At 56.2% G+C, this 17,734-nt stretch overlaps 1 protein-coding gene across 2 annotated transcripts; it reads left to right on the top strand.

The window, feature by feature from the left end:
• Window positions 1–5,309: 5,309 nt before the first annotated feature.
• GTF2F1 (general transcription factor IIF subunit 1) lies at window positions 5,310–16,441 on the top strand. Of its 2 annotated transcripts, none has more exons than XM_039221357.1 (12): window positions 5,310–5,714; window positions 5,796–5,842; window positions 6,405–6,477; window positions 11,592–11,785; window positions 12,539–12,709; window positions 14,221–14,405; window positions 14,948–15,101; window positions 15,200–15,378; window positions 15,491–15,564; window positions 15,646–15,784; window positions 15,983–16,100; window positions 16,193–16,441. In XM_039221357.1, exons 1-12 carry the CDS (start codon window positions 5,703–5,705, stop codon window positions 16,395–16,397), a joined length of 1,551 nt encoding a protein of 516 aa, XP_039077288.1. In that variant the 5' UTR covers window positions 5,310–5,702; the 3' UTR covers window positions 16,398–16,441. The 2 variants fall into 2 exon arrangements, with proteins under 2 accessions (XP_039077288.1, XP_039077287.1); XM_039221356.1 differs by having other exon boundaries at window positions 5,312–5,714; window positions 15,197–15,378.
• Window positions 16,442–17,734: the final 1,293 nt, after the last annotated feature.

The raw sequence follows: 17,734 nt of genomic DNA, 5'->3' as shown, positions 1-17,734 counted from the left end.
GTCCGACTGTCGCTTAGGTCATGATCTTGCGGTTCGTGGGTTCGAGCCCCACATCGGGCTCTGTGCTGACTGCCAGCTCAGAGCCTGGAGCCTGTTTCAGAGTCTGTGATTCCCTCTCTCTCTGACCCTCCCCTGCTCATGCTGTCTCTCTCTCTTTCTCCTAGAAATAAATAAAACATTAAAAAAATAAAAAATAAATAAAAAAGTCTCCTGTAAACAGGGAACTTCCCTGCAGGTAACACCTTGGGGGGGACATTGACTCAGAGAAATGGACCTCCCGTGCCTGGGTGTTTCAGGGAGATGGTTCACGGGGGCCCCAAGAAAATCCAACCTCAGTATAGCCCGAGCTGCACGTGTGTCAGCTGGGCCTCCTCACCGTCCCTTGTGCAGAGCGTGGCCTTGCAGCAAGTCCCCGTGTGTTCATGCAACACGGGCCACCCGCCACGGGCCTTGGCTCCCTGCAGCTTGGTTCTCAGACGGTGCACAGGTGACTGAAGCAACTTTGGAAACAGACGGGAAACTGTCCCGGGAGGAAGCCTCCCCCACCTGCCCCACATCGAGGAGGTGCTTGTAGCATTTCTGTCCACATTCACAGACGATGGACCCGAGGCCTGGGAAGCTAGGTCTTGTGCGGATTACAGACAGGTGGAGAAAGTGACCAAGTGTGACCATGGCACCAGTCTCCTTGGTCCAAAGCCGGTGTCTGAACTGGGCTGGCCAACCTCCCAAGGGCCGGGAGCCAGCCTCAAACAACCTTCCCTCCATGGGCCTCAATTTCCCTGTGTGTAAAATAGAGGCTTTGATCTCCCTAGAGAATGTCATTCTGCCTTGGCTTCCTGTCACTTTGAGCACCTGGGCCTTGAAAACCCCTTCCAGCGGTGTTTTGAATGTCCACAGAGAGAACAGCAATGGCAAAGAGAAGCATCCTCAGACTTCTGGAGCACTGGCTTCAAGCCAGACCCGCTGCACGGACTTGCACCTGAGATGGCCCTAAAACAGGCACTCAAGCCTGACAGGGTCCGGGTTGAAGGGCCAAGCCAGTTGCCTCCAGGGACGCCTGGACAGACCCAAGGCAGAGGCCTACAGGGTCCTCAAAGGCTAACAGGGGCCCTGCAGCTCACAGAGATCTAGAAAGTTCTCCACAATGAAAATCCACTCTCATACTCCAGCCCTGTTTATTGTATTTCTTCACTTTTGGCAGCTATGTGGGTACAAAAGGAAGGCAGATACTCTGTTCCTCTTAGCACAAAGCCACAACGCAAGCACGGTCCCTAAATTGCAGGTGGCACTTGGCCTCCATGATGGAGAGGCAACCCTCCGTGGGAGTAGGGGCACCACGGGGTGGGGGGAGGGAAGCAGAGAGGGGACCCCTGCTGACACGGTTAAAATCTTGACCTTGAGACCAACTGCTTCCACCACCTCAACTGTGTGACCCCAGGCAAGTTGCCCGATACCTCTGGGAAAAGCAGGATGCTTATGGTGCAAAAAACATTTTTCTGGAATGTTCTGAAAGCTCAGAGCTCATCCATGTAGTGTCAAGAACAGCACTGGGCTCAGTAAAAAGCTCGAGCTGCATTCATGCTGCTGTTGCCATGGGGACGCGCAGGCCCCGCGTTGCCAAGTCAGGTGATTTTCAAGGGAAGCTGAGAGTTTTGATGTGGCATCTCTCGATATTTGAAGGTTGGCCACCACTTTGGAAAAAAGTCTTCAAGATGCTGTAGGGACAGGGCGCCGCGGTGGCTCAGTCGGCTCCGCGCCCAACTCGTAATTTCGGCTCAGGTCATGGCGTCATGGTTCGCGGGTTTGAGCTCCGAGTCAGGCTGTGTGCTTGGCAGTGCAGAGCCTGCTTGAGAGCCTCTCTCCTTCTCTCTCTGGCCCTCCCTGCTTGCTCGCTCTGTCAAAAAAAAACAAACAAACTTAAAACAAAAATTTTTTTAATGCCATAGGGCCCAAACCGCTGGCCCAGGGCTGCTGAGGACGGAGAAGTTCATTAGCTCGGCCTCTACCCCCCGAGGTCACTGCAAGGGGCCCGAGAGAGCTGCTCCCGTGCAGGTGCTAACAAAGGGCAGGCCCCACCTGCCCGCGAGGACAGCTGCCCAGACCCCGGTGGCGACCTCTGATTCCCACCTGCACTTCTCTGAAGGCATTTCAACTGAATGTGGCCTTTTCAGGAGGTCAGCGCTGCCAGCATGCAGAAGTAACCTGAAGACGGAGTCTCACCTGCCAGCACCGGCCGGCCCCTCCTTTCACAGCTCAGTTGTCCCACATCCTCACTTCGAGGAGGCCACCAGGCCACCCAACTCAAACAGCCCACTTGGCGTCCCTCCGGGATGTCATTCTGTCTTCCTCTCTTTGCGGCCTTTACTGCTGCCAGAAACGTCTCTGTTCCGTTCGGCAAGTCACGTACTGGTCACTGCCTGCTGGCAGGGGCTGAGTCTGTCTCACGAACGCCTGAGGACAGGGACTGTGCTCGAACCATTTGGGGACAGGTGGCTGAATAAATAGATGAGCGAATAGCTACACTCCATCTTTATGGCCCAGGGATGATGCTAAACCCACGTGCTGCTCAGAGGACAAATGATCCATGTGCAGGAAGAGATTAGTATGACTTTGTCCCTGCCCTCAGAGACCTCAACAGCTAGCCACCCAGGTTCTAGAAGCTTCCAGCAGTCTCCTGACTGTGCCTCGAACATCTAAAACTCCATTTCCCCCTGGCCATCTCCTCTCCCCAGAGTCTCATCCCTTCTGATCTCTGCCCACACTGGGGAGGGAGGGGTAGGTCCACATCTTACCACGTTCTCACCCCCTGGGGTCACTCACAAGGTGCTCAAACTCCTTGGCCCGCTTCAGCTTCCGAGGGAAGTCGTCAGTGAGAAGCCTGGCTAGGAGAAGGTCCTAGCGCGATAGCATGAGGTCACTGATCATGTCTGTGATGGTGCCCTGGGCAGGAAAGGGGTGGTGGGTTTGGTGCCCCAGGGCCCCCCCCACCTATGTGGCCACTTTGTCAAGTTTTCTCTCTTGGCCTGGACTTCTGGAAAATTCAGAAGAGCACTTGCCCTGGCCAATGCCTGCCCTGGTGCTCCAGGGCCAGTCTCATGCACTGAGTCTGTTTACCAGGGCAGGTGGCTATGGTGTGCCAGGCTTGCGAGGTCTCACTCACTTATTACTACCTTCTTACAGGTAGATACAGGGGTGACCTTCATTCTTCAGGTGAGGGGACAGGTACAGGAGGGGCCAGTGATATCCATGCCCAAGGTCACAAAAGGAATAAATACGAGCTAACTTTACTGAGTGTTAAGTGCCAGGCACTCCGCCAAGCACTTTATAGGAATGACGTCAGCCAACCATCACTACAGACTCCAGCTGGTCTCCCATTTTACAGGTGAGGACACAGAGGCTCAGTGAGCAAAGCAGTGGCCAGGCCGGGAGCCAGAACCTTCTGGGCCTATCTGCTTCCATGGGGTTTCCAGAGAAGCTCACCCCGACGTACCTCCTTCTTCCCTCTGCCCCTGTGCCTGTGAGCTCTCACCGTGGGCACCAGGGGCCCCTGCAACATGACGCCATGGATCTTCCGGCCCCGCTGGGTACTGCGTTGGGCCTCTTGCCGCAGCAACTGGCCCAGTCCAACGTGGCAGAAGCCATGTTTGGTCGCCATGTTCTTACACTGTGTCCCTTTGCACAAGCTGGGCCACTCATCATGAAGATGAGCAGAGGGGACTTGAGGATGTCCGGGGGGCCCAGGGAAGAGGTGGAGAGAGGCTTTGGTGTCTGCAGGGGCCAGCACGCACGGATGTTGACTGTGTCCACAGCTTAGTGTGTGTCCTTGGGTGACACTGGACACAGGTCTCCTTTGCTATGCCCCAGGGTGGCATCTGGGGGTGCACATCCATGCCCAAAGGCATTTTCAGGCCTGGCATCATTAGTGCTGTTACAGGTAGCTGGGAAGATGTGAACTTGAGCAGGCCAGGCCTTCTGCACAGAGCATCTCCTTGAAGAATCTCAATGACTCTACCATCCCATTTTGCATTTGAGGAAACAAGCTCAGAGGGGGACAGGGACTCACCCATCTCCCAGACTCATCCCACACCACCCTCCTCTTCCTTCGCTCGGGTCCAGCCCCAGTGGCCTTTTCTGTCCCTTGAACTTGCCAAACTCATCCTTCCGCTGTCCTCCCCCGCCCCCTCCCCACTGCTACAGTAAGTCCCTGCTCCGCTACCTTCAGGTCACAGCCTGTCAGACTCTAAGAGCCTCCCACCCCATCATTCCATCTCAGAGCCCCATTTCTTCCACAGCAACAGCCATGGTCAGTAACGATTTTGCCTGTTTACTTGTCTCCCCAGCCGGACTCTACTCCATGAGGGCAAGCACTGTTTTTGTCTTGCTGGCCCCAATATTTCTAATAATTGGCACCGTTCCTGATATACAGTGGTGGGCGATGAGTAAATACACGTGCATGGCTACCAGGACGTGCTACTCACTATGGAGTGAGGTAGTTTATAGGCAATTTTGGTGTCCTGCTTCCTTCCCCCTTTGCTTAGTGAATTTCTAGGCATCCCGCGGGGCGGGGCATAAACCTCCCCACTTCCGGGAGCCCTCAGAGCCGGTGCCTCCTTTCCGGTGGCAGCCGTTCCCTCCTGCTTGTAGATCCCATTTTCTGAGACTGCCTCCTTCACTACACTGTAATCTCCAGGAGGCCAGGGAGCTAGTTTGACGCATTCACCGCGGAGTGCGCAGAACCTGGCCGGTGCTCAAGTGGAGAAAAGAATGGCTGCTGATCCGCGAGCATGTGCAGTTGTGTTACTACCACGGGTGGGTGCGGGGCGTGAGCACGCCTGGACTTGGGGTGTGGGGCACCTGTACCTCCCTCATGCCCTTCACAGCCTCCTTACTTCCCCCCAGTGAGCCAGCCACCCGCGCCATGCTACCCTTCTCCTGGGGTCTCAAGGGCCTGGCCTTGTGGGCCAGCTTGGACATGCACAGACCCATCCCGCCAGCGGCCCGTGGAGTGGTCGCGCCCCATCCCCACCCACGCCCTGACTCCTCCCGGCTCGGCTCAGCGTCACAGGGGCCAGATCATTCGGAGAGATGATGAAGTCTCCCAGGGGCAGAAGGAGGAAATGAGCCCAAAGAGGCTCAGGTGGAGCCCTGGCAGCTTGCAGCAAACGAAACCTCGGTCGCTATGGTGACGCGGCCTCCTCGGACTCACTTCCGGAGCGGAGTGGCGCATGCGCGAAGCGCCCGAGAGCTCGCGAGGAAGGCCGGGTTCTCCCTCCCTTCCCAGGATGCCCCGCGGAGTGTGTCGTCACGGGGAGGCGTGGCCACGGCTGATTAAGTCATCTGCGCTGTATAGAGCCGCGAGCGCGGGTGCGAGCGGCAGACGGTGTTTCTTCCAGTCGCGAGTCGGTCGTGGCTCTTCCCTCTGGAGAGAGACGAAAGGGAATACGTGACGCGAAGGAGGTTACCATCGCGACGCGCCCTGAGTTGCTCTTCCAGGTTAGGCGCAGGCGCAGACGCGACCGGAGTGGTCGCTGAGCCGGCCGAGCGAGCCCAGCTTCCCGGGAGTTGCTCCCAGGATCGGTGGCACCTCGGTCTTGGGGTCCTCGATCGGGGGCCAGAGACCCGGCACCTAGAGAGCGGCGTCCCCGCGACTGAGGGACGCGGACCGAACGGGACCGGACCCGAACCACCGAACGTCGTCGCCCATGGCGGCCCTCGTGAGTATGCGTTGGGGTTGGGGGGTCCCGGCGGCGGCCTCCGCAGCCCCGCACTCACCGTCCCGCCTTCTCTGCCCGCAGGGCCCCGGCAGCCAGAACGTCACCGAATATGTCGTTCGCGTTCCCAAGTAAGTCCCTGGCCCCTCTTCCCACTTCCTCGAAAGGGGATCAAAACCTTCCTGGGCTTGTGGATCTGGCCGGCACCGCCTGCGCTTCTCCCTCCTAACGAGCAGCGACCCGATGACGGGGCAGGGGTTCAGCCGAGGCCTCTCGGGGGCATCGCTGTGTTTTGAGCAGAGTGAATGAATGAGTGCATTACTAGGCAGCAGGATGCAGCCTTCTGGCCTAGCTGTCTCTCTGGCTGGAATGCCTTTTCCCTACTTGTGACTGTGGGGTGGATACTTGTGGATTCCTAAAGCCCAGTTCCAGTATCTTCCTACTCCTGGGAAGCGTTCCCTGCCTGCCCTCCCCCATCCCCAGGGCAGAGTTCCTCATTATTCCCGTATCTTGGGTTCCCCCAGATCTTTGTGCCCCATTCTGCTCTTCTGTACGGGGTTGGGAGAGCATGGACCTGTTCCCTGGCCGACTGGGAGCCTCTGGGGTCTTTGGTGGGTCCCCAGCACTGCGGAACCGGAGAGGGTTTGCTAAATGAATGAGTGACTGAGCACAGCCGCCTCTTGCCCGTTCCAGAAACACAACTAAAAAATACAACATCATGGCCTTCAATGCAGCAGATAAAGTCAACTTCGCGACCTGGAATCAGGTAAGTCCCTGTTGGGGAGTGTGAGAACTGGATCCTGCACTTGGTGGTTGTAGCAGTTCACTTAGTGGTAGTAGTAACTAAGGCTTGGTTTCCTCCTGGAGTGGAGATCCAGTGACATACTAAGGGCCAGGCTGAGCTGCTGGGTGTATCCAGGTGAGGAAGATTCCCCCGCCCCAGCCTTGGGAAAGGAGAGGGTTTAGAAGTTGTGCCCACTAACAGGCATTTTTGGCCTCAAGTTATCCGGGCAAGGGAGGGGCTGCATCCTACACATGGAGTTTGGAAGCCGTCTCTGCCCTTGGCGCTGCTTTCACACAACACCATAGCCTGGATGGTGTATAAACCACACAGGTTTATTTCTCACAGTTGCGAAGGCTGGAGAGCCCCAAAGTCAAGGTGCCAGCAGATTTTTGGTCTGGTGAGGGCCTGCCTCCTGGTTCATAGATGGCTGTCTTTTCACTGTGTCCTCACATGGCAGAAGGGATGAGGGAGCTCTCTGGGGCCTCTCTTGTAAGGGCACTGATCTCATTCACAAGGGCTTCACCCTCGTGACCTAACCCCCTCCCTGAGGCCCCACCTCCCCCTGCCATCCCATTGGGAGTTGAGTTTCAACATGTGCCTTTTGGGGTGAAACACAAACATTCAATTGATAGAGAAGCCATTAAAGACTTTTAAAGGGGGGTTCCCCAGGGGCTCAGTTGGTTAAGTGTCTGACTTCGGCTCAGGTCACGATCTCACCCTTCATGGGTTTGAGTCCCGCGTTGGGCTCTGTGCTGACAGCTCAGAGCCTGGAGCCTCTTTCGGATTCTGTGTCTCCCTCTCTGTCTCTCTCTTCCCCTCCCCCGCTCATGCTCTGTCTCTCTCTCAAAACATTAAAAAAAAAAAAGTTTTTTTTTTTTTAAATTTTTTTTAATGTTTTATTTATTTCTAGGAGAGAGAGAGAGAGAGACAGTGTGAGCGAGCAGGGGAGGGTCAGAGAGAGAGGGAGTCACAGACTGAAACAGGCTCCAGGCTCTGAGCTGGCAGTCAGCACAGAGCCCGACGCGGGGCTCGAACCCACGAACTGCGAGACCATGACCTAAGCAAAAGTCGGACACCTAACCGACTAAGCCACCCAGGTGCCCCTAAAAAAAAAAAAGTTTTAAACAGGGGGATTCTAAAGTGATCTGGGCACTGTCAAGACAGACTGTGGGGTCAAGGGCAGACGGAGGGCGTGCAGGTTGGAGGCGTCTGCTGTGGTCCAGGTGCATGGTGGTTGCATGGAGCAAATAGTGGTTATGACAAGTGGGTGGATTCTCGTGTCTTTGGAAGTGGAGCCAGTAGGATTTGAGGGGTGTCAGGGCCAGATGGATGGAGTGTTCAGGAATTCAGTTCTCATCTTACATTAGACGTCCCGGAGGAGACAGTAGGTAGGCGGTTGGACGTCTGAGTTTGGAGACCGGGAGGGCACACCTGGGCATTTGGAGGAGCGTTCAAAGCCCCGGAGACTGGAACAGCCCAGCACAGGACTTGTCCCCACGTCTGACGTTGGCAGGTCAGGCCCTCTTGCAGTGGGCGACTCCCACTGCTCCTCTTGTCAAGCACAAGTCTGTCTTTGGACTATTTTTCTATTAATTTTTTTTTAATGTTTTATTTATTTTTGAGAGAGAGAGAGACAGTGTGAGCAGAAGGACAGAAAGAGAGGGAGACACAGAATCCAAAGACAGGCCCACAAACCACGAGATCATGACCTGAGCCAAAGCCGGACGCTCAACCGACTGAGCCACCTAGGCGCCCCTATTTTTTTTTTATTAATTTTTTAAAAATTTTAAATATTTTAGAGAGGGAGAGAAAGAGAGCCAGCTGGGGAGATGGACAGAGAGAATATATTTTTTTTAATGTTTATTTATTTATTTATTTTTATTATTGTTTTTTAACATTTATTTATTGCTGAGAGATAGAGCATGAGCAGGGGAGGGGCAGAGAGAGAGGGGGAGACACAGACTCTGAAGCAGGCTCCAGGCTCCGAGCTGTCAGCACAGAGCCCGACACGGGGCTCAAACCCACAAAGTGCTAGATCATGACTTGAGCCGAAGTCAGACACTTAACCTACTGAGCTGAGCCCCTCAGGCGCCCCTAGTGTTTATTTATGTTGAGAGAGAGCACAAGCAGAGAGGGGCAGGGAGAGACAGAGACAGAGGATCTGAAGTGGGCTCTGCTCTGACAGTAGCCAGCCCGATGCAGGGATTTTGACTGTTTTTAAACATCACTTCACCTAGTTGAGCAAATGAGACTATGATAGTTGAGAGAGAGATGATAGCAGCCTGCCCCTCTGGACATTCGACGGGTAGATACCTGCTCAGGGCACCCTCTTCCCTCGTAGGGAGCCTGCCTCCCAGCATGGCCAGCTGCACATGTGTTTGTATATAGACTCATGTGTTCCCCCTGCTTCTGGCCTCACCTGAGTTATCCAGAGAGGGTGCCGGGTTTCCAAATCCCTGATCACTCAGTGGGGGGACATTCTTCATCAGTTACCATCCAAGAGAGAGAAGGAACCCATCCTTGGGTACCCTGGCCCCAAACACTGCTTGCAAAGAGGAATAACCTGGTAAATACCTCGGGAACACACCACTCTTGATCCAGCATTAATAAGAGAGCCCCTCTCCCTGCATCCATGAGAACCGAGAGGAGTCTGCCCCTCAGCCACTCGTACCTTTTGAGGGTCCGTGCCCCTCATCACCCACTGCACCTGTGTAGTCAGTCACCTCTTGAGACATGTGATCTCCCAGCCGCTGGTAACTTGGGGTTACATATACCCTATTCCCTGATCGTCATGGGGGGTGCCACTCATCTCACCTTGCTTTTACCACGCGGAGGTCAGATTCCCTAAAACCCTAGTCACAGGGAAATACAGCCCCTTGAATTTTCTTTTAAAAAGATTATTTATTTATTTATTTTTTTAAATTTTTTTAATGTTTTATTTATTTCTAGGAGAGAGAGAGAGACAGCGTGAGCAGGGGAGGGTCATAGAGAGAGGGAGTCACAGACTGAAACAGGCTTCAGGCTCTGAGCTGGCAGTCAGCACAGAGCCCGACGCGGGGCTCGAACCCACGAACCGTGAGATCACGACCTAAGCGAAAGTCGGACGCTTAACCGACTAAGCCACCCAGGCGCCCCTAAAAAGATTATTTTTTTAAATGTTTTATTTATTTCTGAGAGAGAAGCAGCATGAGCAGGGGAGGGTCAGACAGAGAGGGAGACACAGAATCCGAAACAGGCTCCAGGCTCTGAGCTAGCTGTCAGCACAGAGCCCGACACGGGGCTTGAACCCACGAACTGTGAGATCATAACCTGAGCCGAAGTCGGAAGCTTAACCGACTGAGCCGCACAGGCGCCTCAGCCCCATGAATACTCATTGCCTAAGCGGCACACTCCTTAAAAAACTAAGAGGGGGAGGGGCGCCTGGGTGGCTTAGTCGGTTGAGCGTCCGACTTTCGCTTAGGTCATGATCTCGCAGTTTGTGGGTTCGAGCCCCGCGTCGGGCTCTGTGCTGACTGCCAGCTCGGAGCCTGGAGCCTGTTGCAGTCTGTGACTCCCTCTCTCTCTGACCCTCCCCTGCTCACGCTGTCTCTCTCTCTCTCTCTCCTAGAAATAAATAAAACATTAAAAAAAAAAAACTAAGAGGGGGATTACATTTCCCTGGAGAAAACTAATCTGCTGGGTTGACACCCCTCTGTCACTAATCACCCAAGGGAAGGGGCAGGTAGAGCCATCCAAGCACTTAAAACCACAGGGGACATCCCCCTCCTCCGTTTCTCACCCAGGGGCAATGTGTGGGCAGAAACCCCATCCAAGTGCATTCTTTCCGCAGCTTTCCCAGGAGACCCTCCCCTGGGCTAACGGTGAACATGCCAGGCAGGGGCCCCGCCCTCTGCGGTGACCCATGTTCACAGAGTCAGACCTGTGTACCTTCCTTTTGGAGTGAGGCACACCGGGGCTGGCTCTGTGACATGGTGTGGGGCGCACACCGATTCCCTCGCACCCCTGGGAGTGTCCAGATTCCTCCAGCCTCAGGCTGGGTAGTGTGACTGGGTATCCAAAGCTAGCCTGGTGAACAAAACCCTCGAGGGGTTTGTTCCCTTGTTCTCTGGCTTCTGGTGTCGGCTGTGGAGAGCTTCTGCCACTCTCTCTTGTGCTTTATATCAGGGGTCAGCAGGCTTTTTCTTAAAGGACCAGCTAATTATGTCGTACTTAGTCGGTGGGTGTCTGTGCAGCAGCCCCTAACTCTGCGCGTGCGCAGTAAAGGCACACATTACATCGAGTGGGCGAGGGCGCAATGCCAGTAAGACTTTGATTCTACAAACGTGGCTGGCTGGGGACTTTCCCCTCTTTCTGGGAGCTGGTAGGATCTTTCTGTTCCCAGCCGTCTCAAATCTCTTGTCAGTAGGAAGCAGTGTGGACCGTCTTGTCTCTTTCAGTCACTGCGCCTGGAGACTTATTCCCTACAGTCACCTCCCTTTTCTTTTCCCGCCGCTCTGCCTCCCATTGTGTGGGGGAGGCCGGGTGTGTTACGCGGCGCCCCGCTGACTGCCTGCCAGCCTTCCACCGCAGTGGCCGAGGCGTGTGTCCTTTCCCCTCCGATGTCTGGAGGAGGCACCTCTAGGGTGAGCGGTGCGTGCATTTTAAAGTTTATCTGCTGCTCAACTGCCTGGAGATCAAAATTTGGAAAACAGCCTTTAATGGCGCCTGAATGCAGAGAGCCAGCCGGTTCCACGCAGCCTGTTTTCCTTGTTTGTTGTTTTTGTCCTATCACCAACATGATTTCACTGTTTGTTTATTTAACTGTTGACTTAGAAGTAATATCAAACTCTCAAAAGCTGCCAAGTAGAGCTGATATGAGGTTGGCCCACATCCCTTCACCCCGATGCACCACTGAAGGCCAGCATTCTGTCCCTTTTTTGTTTTGCTAAGCGGAAGGTCGGCTTTGCAAGTCTGCAGCTCAGCCTGGGAGGTGGGGTGAAGAGGGCGTTGGGGTGTTCGCGCCGGGTAGTGAGGTGGCGGGCCCAGCTGGAGCAGAGGCGGGCAGCCTGATGAAAGGTTTGTTTCTTGTCCGCCCCCTCCATGCTCTGTCGCCTCAGGCCCGGCTGGAGCGAGACCTGAGCAACAAGAAGATTTACCAAGAGGAAGAGATGCCCGAGTCGGGTGCGGGCAGCGAGTTCAACCGCAAGCTTCGGGAAGAGGCGCGGAGGAAGAAGTACGGCATCGTCCTCAAGGAGTTCCGGCCCGAGGACCAGCCCTGGCTGCTTCGCGTCAATGGCAAATCGGGCAGAAAGTAAGTGGCGGCGGCGAGTGCCTCCCGCGACCCCCTCACAGCCTCCTAACCTGTCTGGGCTCCTCCCTGAACTCCTGTGTCCTCATGGAGTTTTCTTTCTGAAGATAAACCAGGCTGGTGCTGGTTCCGGAGCTCCAAGGGCCAGGGAGCCGGAGAGCCCACCCTGATCACGTGCAGCAGGTGGCTGCCTGGAGACTGGGGGGCGTGAGGACTGGGAGGTCAGGTGGGTGGAGGGCGCTCCAGGAAGGATGGCACGCACAAAAGCAGGGCATGGCCTACAGAGCCCTAGGGCGTGACAGTGACAGAGGACGGGTGCATAGCGCAGGACAGTGGATGCCAGGATGCAGCTGGAGCAGCGGTGGGCTGGGGCCCAGGGGATCCTTGAAGGTTGTGGGCAGGGAAAGGCACTTGGTAAGATTTCCTGGACTTTTGGGGCAGAGAAGGGTGAGGGCAGAGGCCAGGAGGAGGAGCAACCTGGAGGCAAATCCAGGGGTGTGACTGCAGGGCCCCTGCTTCACAGCTAATCTAACACGGTCCTTCCAGAAAGGACCATGATGTGTACAGCGAGGAGCGCCCTGAGCTCGCTCCAGAGGTGGGGAGTGCCGCCTGGTTTTCCAGGCGCAGAAATCGAGGCTCGCACAGTTGAAGGGTGGGCTCAGGATCTCTCAGTCTTGGGTTTTGCTCAGTGAACCCAGGTGGTTCTGGAGAAGCACCTGGTTGTGAGGGCCAGGCTGTGACCTTGACTCCCTGCAGGTTCAAGGGCATCAAGAAGGGAGGTGTGACCGAGAACACGTCCTACTACATCTTTACCCAGTGTCCCGACGGGGCCTTTGAGGCCTTCCCCGTGCACAACTGGTATAACTTCACGCCGCTGGCCCGGCATCGCACGCTCACTGCTGAGGAGGCTGAGGAGGAGTGGGAAAGGTGAGTGAGCCAGCTGGGACTGGAGGGAGGCAGGATGCAGGCATTGCCCTGTCCCCAGCTTCCCCAGGAGGGGCTAAAACACTTGGAAATGGAGCGTGTCACTGTAACTTTCTGCCTGGCCGGGGACTGACCAGGTCAGACTCCACCAAGCCCTTGGAGCTCCCAGTTCAGTAGGGGAGACGGACATGAAAGCTTCAGGGATGCACAGGGCCCAAGAAGGCTGGGGAGGTAGTAGCTGCTGAGCTAAGTCCTGGAGCAGGAATCGGCAGTGCAGGGGGAGGTCTCCGGGGTCCACCTGGCCTCCCCCCCAGACAGGAGGGCTATGGCTGGATCAACTGCAGCTGAATCCACATAATGTAAAGTTTATCCTTTAACTGTTTCTAAGTATCCAGGTTAGTGGCAGTAAGCACATTCACATTATTATTCAACTGTCACTGCCATCCATCTCCAGAACTTTCTTGTCTTCCCTAACTGAAAAACTCGTCTCCATTAAACAATAACTCTTTCTTCCTCTCCCCCAGCCCCTGGCTCCCACCATTCCACTTTCTGTCTCTTGAGTTTGACCCCTCTAGGAATCTCCTAGGAGTGGAATCATGCAGTATTTGTCCTTTTGTGTCTGGCTTATTTCAGTCACAGCGTAATGTTCTCCAGGTTCATTCATGTTGTAGCATCTACCAGTGCTTTGTTCCTTTTTTAGTTTTTTAGATTAATATTTATTTTTTAATGTTTATTTTTTTGAGAGAGAGAGAGCATGTGCACACAAGGCAGGGAGGGGCAGAGGATCTGAAGTGGGTTCTGTGCTGACATCAGCACAGAGCCCAACATGGGGCTCGAACTCAGGAATGGCAAGATCATGACCTGAACCAAAGTTGGATGCTTAACCGACTGAGCCTCCCAGGCGTCCCCCCATCATTAATTTCAGTTAGAAATGCTTTTACTTGTAAAAAACTTGAAATTTACATCTTAACCATTTTTAAGTGTACCTTTCAGTAGTGTTAAGTACACTCACATTCTTGTGCAGGAGCTTCACTCCTTTTCACAGCACTGATGAACTTTGCTTGTGCTGTTAGATATAATCCTAAGGGCTCTCCTTAGATGCAGTCATATTTTTTAAAACTTTTGTCACCAAAGTGAATGAAAACAACAATATTGCTTTTAATAAACACAAAGGCATCCATAAACTGCCGTAAAAACAGATGGACGTGAATATGTTGTGTCCAGATTCTGTTGCCTGAGAAAGGCCCTGAGCTGGAGAGAGATGCTAGGACACCCAACCCCACACTGAAACCTTCTCCTTGAGGGACATGGGGCAGACAAGGGATCAAAGCAGGGCCAGCTCTCCCCATGTGATTTCAGGGTGTTCCATACCATGGGTGTGGGTCCTCTCATTTCGCCAAAGTCATGTCTGTCTTTCCCCTTTGGGAAGTGCCTGGTGGAGACTCAGGGAAAAGGCCCAATTTCTGGAGCCAGGCCCCTTGTCAGCCCCCACTGCACCCTTCCCCTGCCCGCAGGAGAAACAAAGTCCTGAACCACTTCAGCATCATGCAGCAGCGGCGGCTTAAGGATCAGGACCAGGATGAGGAAGACGAGGAGAAGGAGAAACGCAGCCGCAAGAAGGCCAGTGAGCTGCGCATCCACGACCTGGAGGATGACCTGGAGATGTCGTCTGACGACAGCGAGGCCAGCGGCGAGGAGGGTGAGGCTGGTGGAGCCTCCCTGGGTGGCTGTGCGGACCAGCCTGGGTTGTGCTCTGTCAAGGTGCTTGAGTGATGACTCAGGAAGGTTGATGCCACTGAGGGAAAGCTGAGTCAATCACAGCCCCTTGAGAATGGGGACAGGGCACGGCGGGCTGCACACACCCCTGGGGAAGCACGGGAGTTGGTAGGAGGCAGAGAGAGTGACCGGAAGGTCCCAGCCACAGCATTTACAGGGGTGTCTGTGGGATGGGCAGCGCAGGACAGGGTGAAGGCTTTGGACCAGCCAGTTTGAATGATGCTGGAGGCCCCTAGGCTACAGGGGTGGATTCTAGTGGTCCGATACACAGTCCTGGGGGGTGCAGGGATGGAGACGGTGGCCCTGAGTGTGAGTCAGAGAAAGGAAGTTGAGTGTAGACTTAGACCGGTCAGTTTGCGTGTGAGAGGCGAGTCCGGGGCGTCTCTCCCTGCTCAGTGAGGCCCCCAAGACGTACAGACGTCCTCAGAATGAGTGCCCAGCCTGAGTCCTGCTCTGCTTCCCTAGGTGGCAGAGCCCCCAAGGCCAAGAAGAAGGCACCGCCCGCCAAGGGAGGCAGGAAGAAGAAGAAGAAGAAGGGGTCCGACGATGAGGCCTTCGAAGACAGCGACGACGGGGACTTCGAGGGCCAGGAAGTGGACTACATGTCCGACGGCTCAAGGTGAGGCAGGCGGGAGGCGGGAGTGCGGCGGGTGCGAGGCCTGCGCCAGCCTGGCCCGGGCGCTCCCTCACCCCTGGCTGGTTCTGGTCTTCCAGCAGCTCCCAGGATGAGCTGGAGGGCAAGCCCAAGGTCACCCAGCAGGAGGAGGGCCCCAAGGGCGTAGATGAGCAGAGTGAGAGCAGCGAGGAGAGTGAGGAGGAGAAGCCGCCCGAGGAGGAGAAGGAGGAGGAGGAAGAGAAGAAGGCGCCCACGCCTCAGGAGAAGAAGCGCAGGAAAGGTGGGTCCCCTCCCCGTGGCCCGGGCGCCCCGTTCCCCCCCCCCCCAGCCCCTCATCTGGGGTGGAGCCAGGGTGGGCGTCCTGGTGCTGACACTCCTCTGGCCCCACACAGACAGCAGCGACGAGTCGGACAGCTCAGAGGAGAGCGACATCGACAGCGAGGCGTCCTCGGCCCTCTTCATGGCGGTAAGGCCTGGCCCCCGGGCGGCGGCGGGCAGGTGGGCGGGTGTCTGTCTCTAGACTCACGTCCCAACCCCATCTCCGCAGAAGAAGAAGACGCCCCCCAAGAGGGAGCGGAGGCCGTCGGGGGGCAGCTCCCGGGGCAACAGCCGGCCGGGCACGCCCAGCACGGAGAGCGGCAGCACCTCTTCGACCCTGCGGGCCGCCGCCAGCAAGCTGGAGCAGGGTGAGCAGGGCCCGCCCCCACCCCTCGCCGCCACCTCTTGCCCGCCACCCTCAGCCTCTCCTTCTGCCTCAGGATCAGAGGCCAGAGTTGGGGCAGAGGCCCGGGCCCCCTGGGCACGGGATCCCGGCACCACTCTACCTGGGCTCCTGGGGGTCCAGTCTCCAGGCCTGGGACTCAGGCCCTCCCCTGCTCCCCCAGGCAAGCGGACGAATGAGACGCCGGTGGCCAAGCGCTTGCGGCTGGACGCCGGGCCGCAGAGCCTGTCAGGGAAGTCGACCCCTCAGCCCCAGTCCGGGAAGTCGACCCCCAGCAGTGGGTAAGTTGGTGAGGGTGCTGGGGGGCAGGCAGGGGGCGTGGGGAGGCCTCCTGCTGATGCCCGCCCGCCCTGCCCCCTGCTCTGCTCCTCAGCGATGTGCAGGTGACGGAGGACGCCGTGCGCCGCTATCTGACTCGGAAGCCCATGACCACCAAGGACCTGCTGAAGAAATTCCAGACCAAGAAGACGGGGCTGAGCAGCGAGCAGACGGTGAACGTGCTCGCCCAGATTCTCAAGCGGCTCAACCCGGAGCGCAAGATGATCAGCGACAAGATGCACTTCTCCCTCAAGGAGTGACAGCTGGCGCCGCCCTGCCCCCCAATAAACAAGCTGTCTCAGAACGTCTGTGCTCCTTGCGTTGTCTGTCGCCTGCTCCCTGGACCCTGGGCCCCGTGTTGCCGATTCCAGAACAGCCCTGGCCGTTTTCTTAGCTTAGGTCTCTCCCCCTCTCTGTCCCTCCTTCTGGAACGTTCTGCTGCCCCTTAGAGCTTGCTCCTCTTTGCCCTCGGCTTGTTGTGCCCGTTGAGCATGTGCTGCCGCAGGCTGGCCATCTCTCCATCTCTGGCTTCTGGTTCTTTCTTCAGCAATAGTTCATCCCCCCGTTAGCCCGTGAAGTGCTTGGCTTCTGTGACTCACTTTTCCAGTCCTCGAATTATCTTTGCTTCCTTTTCAGATCAGCTGGTCTGTTTTGGCCCCAATGGCTTTGATCCCTTCATCCCACGTTTGTGTTTTAAGCTTCCGGTCTTACTGTGGCCTCTGTCAGGGAGCCGGTACCTGCAGCTGATGGCCATCCTGTTATCCCCTGACTCCTCTCCACAATGGATTCTTGTGTTTTTTAACTGTGGTTGGGGACTCAGGGCCAGCCCAGGCGCTCTGCCTGGGCCTCCTGGGCAGCTGGTTTTGCAGGCAAATCCCACAGGTGCTTTTAGCCTTTGCTCGCCCACGAGGTGTCCTGGGAGCCCTGGACTGAGCCCGTGTTAAGTGCCTCTGGGCTGGCGGGCTCTGTCCCAACGTGGCCACAAAACCCCAAACTCTTGCTGACATTGGCACTTGGGCCCTGTTTTCCAGCTTCCCAGCGATGTGTCTAGAGCTTCCCTTATTTCCTAACGAGTTAGTTCTGCATTTATTTTATCTAGCATTGCTAATGTTGTGCCGTGGGAGGGCTTTTTGGCTTTGTGGACAGTTTCATTGCTGGAAACGGAATTTGGCAGCTGGCGCTACCTTAGAACCCCGTCCCGAGTCCCGCTGGGGGCAGGATGTGGGGCTTCCGTCTTGCCCCAGTCTGGAGACTAGGTGGAACGCTTCCCCGCCCAGTTCCATGGGCCCTTGGCCGCCGAGCAGGGATGCCGGAGATGTCAGGCTAATTCCTAGGAATGTCCCAGGTCTGTCCAAGGAGGCCCCTCCCCATCCTTCCGCCAGGCCTTTTGGGGCAGCAGGAAAGCAGTGTTGACCCCTGGCCCCTGCGTTCCCAACTCCTGCTCTCCCTGGCCCAGGACTGAGGCCAAGGCCTCTCCCCACCAGGCCAGCCCACGCTCCCTAGTGGTTAGGAGCAAGGGCCTGGTGTTCTGCAGGGTCTGGCTTCAGATCCTGGCTGTGTTGAATTCTGGGTGACTTTGGAGCAGTGACTCTTCTTG

This window comes from Hyaena hyaena, unplaced genomic scaffold (assembly GCF_003009895.1).
Source record: "Hyaena hyaena isolate Hyena2069 unplaced genomic scaffold, ASM300989v1 scaffold_988, whole genome shotgun sequence".
NCBI classification, from domain to species: Eukaryota; Metazoa; Chordata; class Mammalia; order Carnivora; family Hyaenidae; genus Hyaena; species Hyaena hyaena.
This window is presented reverse-complemented; position numbering and strand designations above follow the sequence as displayed.

Excerpts from the sequence above, each read along its gene's own strand:
- GTF2F1 (XM_039221356.1), top strand. Across the intron at positions 6,478-11,591 it reads ACTTCGCGACCTGGAATCAG|GCCCGGCTGGAGCGAGACCT; the intron begins GTAAGTCCCTGT and ends CTGTCGCCTCAG. Across the intron at positions 16,101-16,192 it reads AAGTCGACCCCCAGCAGTGG|CGATGTGCAGGTGACGGAGG; the intron begins GTAAGTTGGTGA and ends TCTGCTCCTCAG.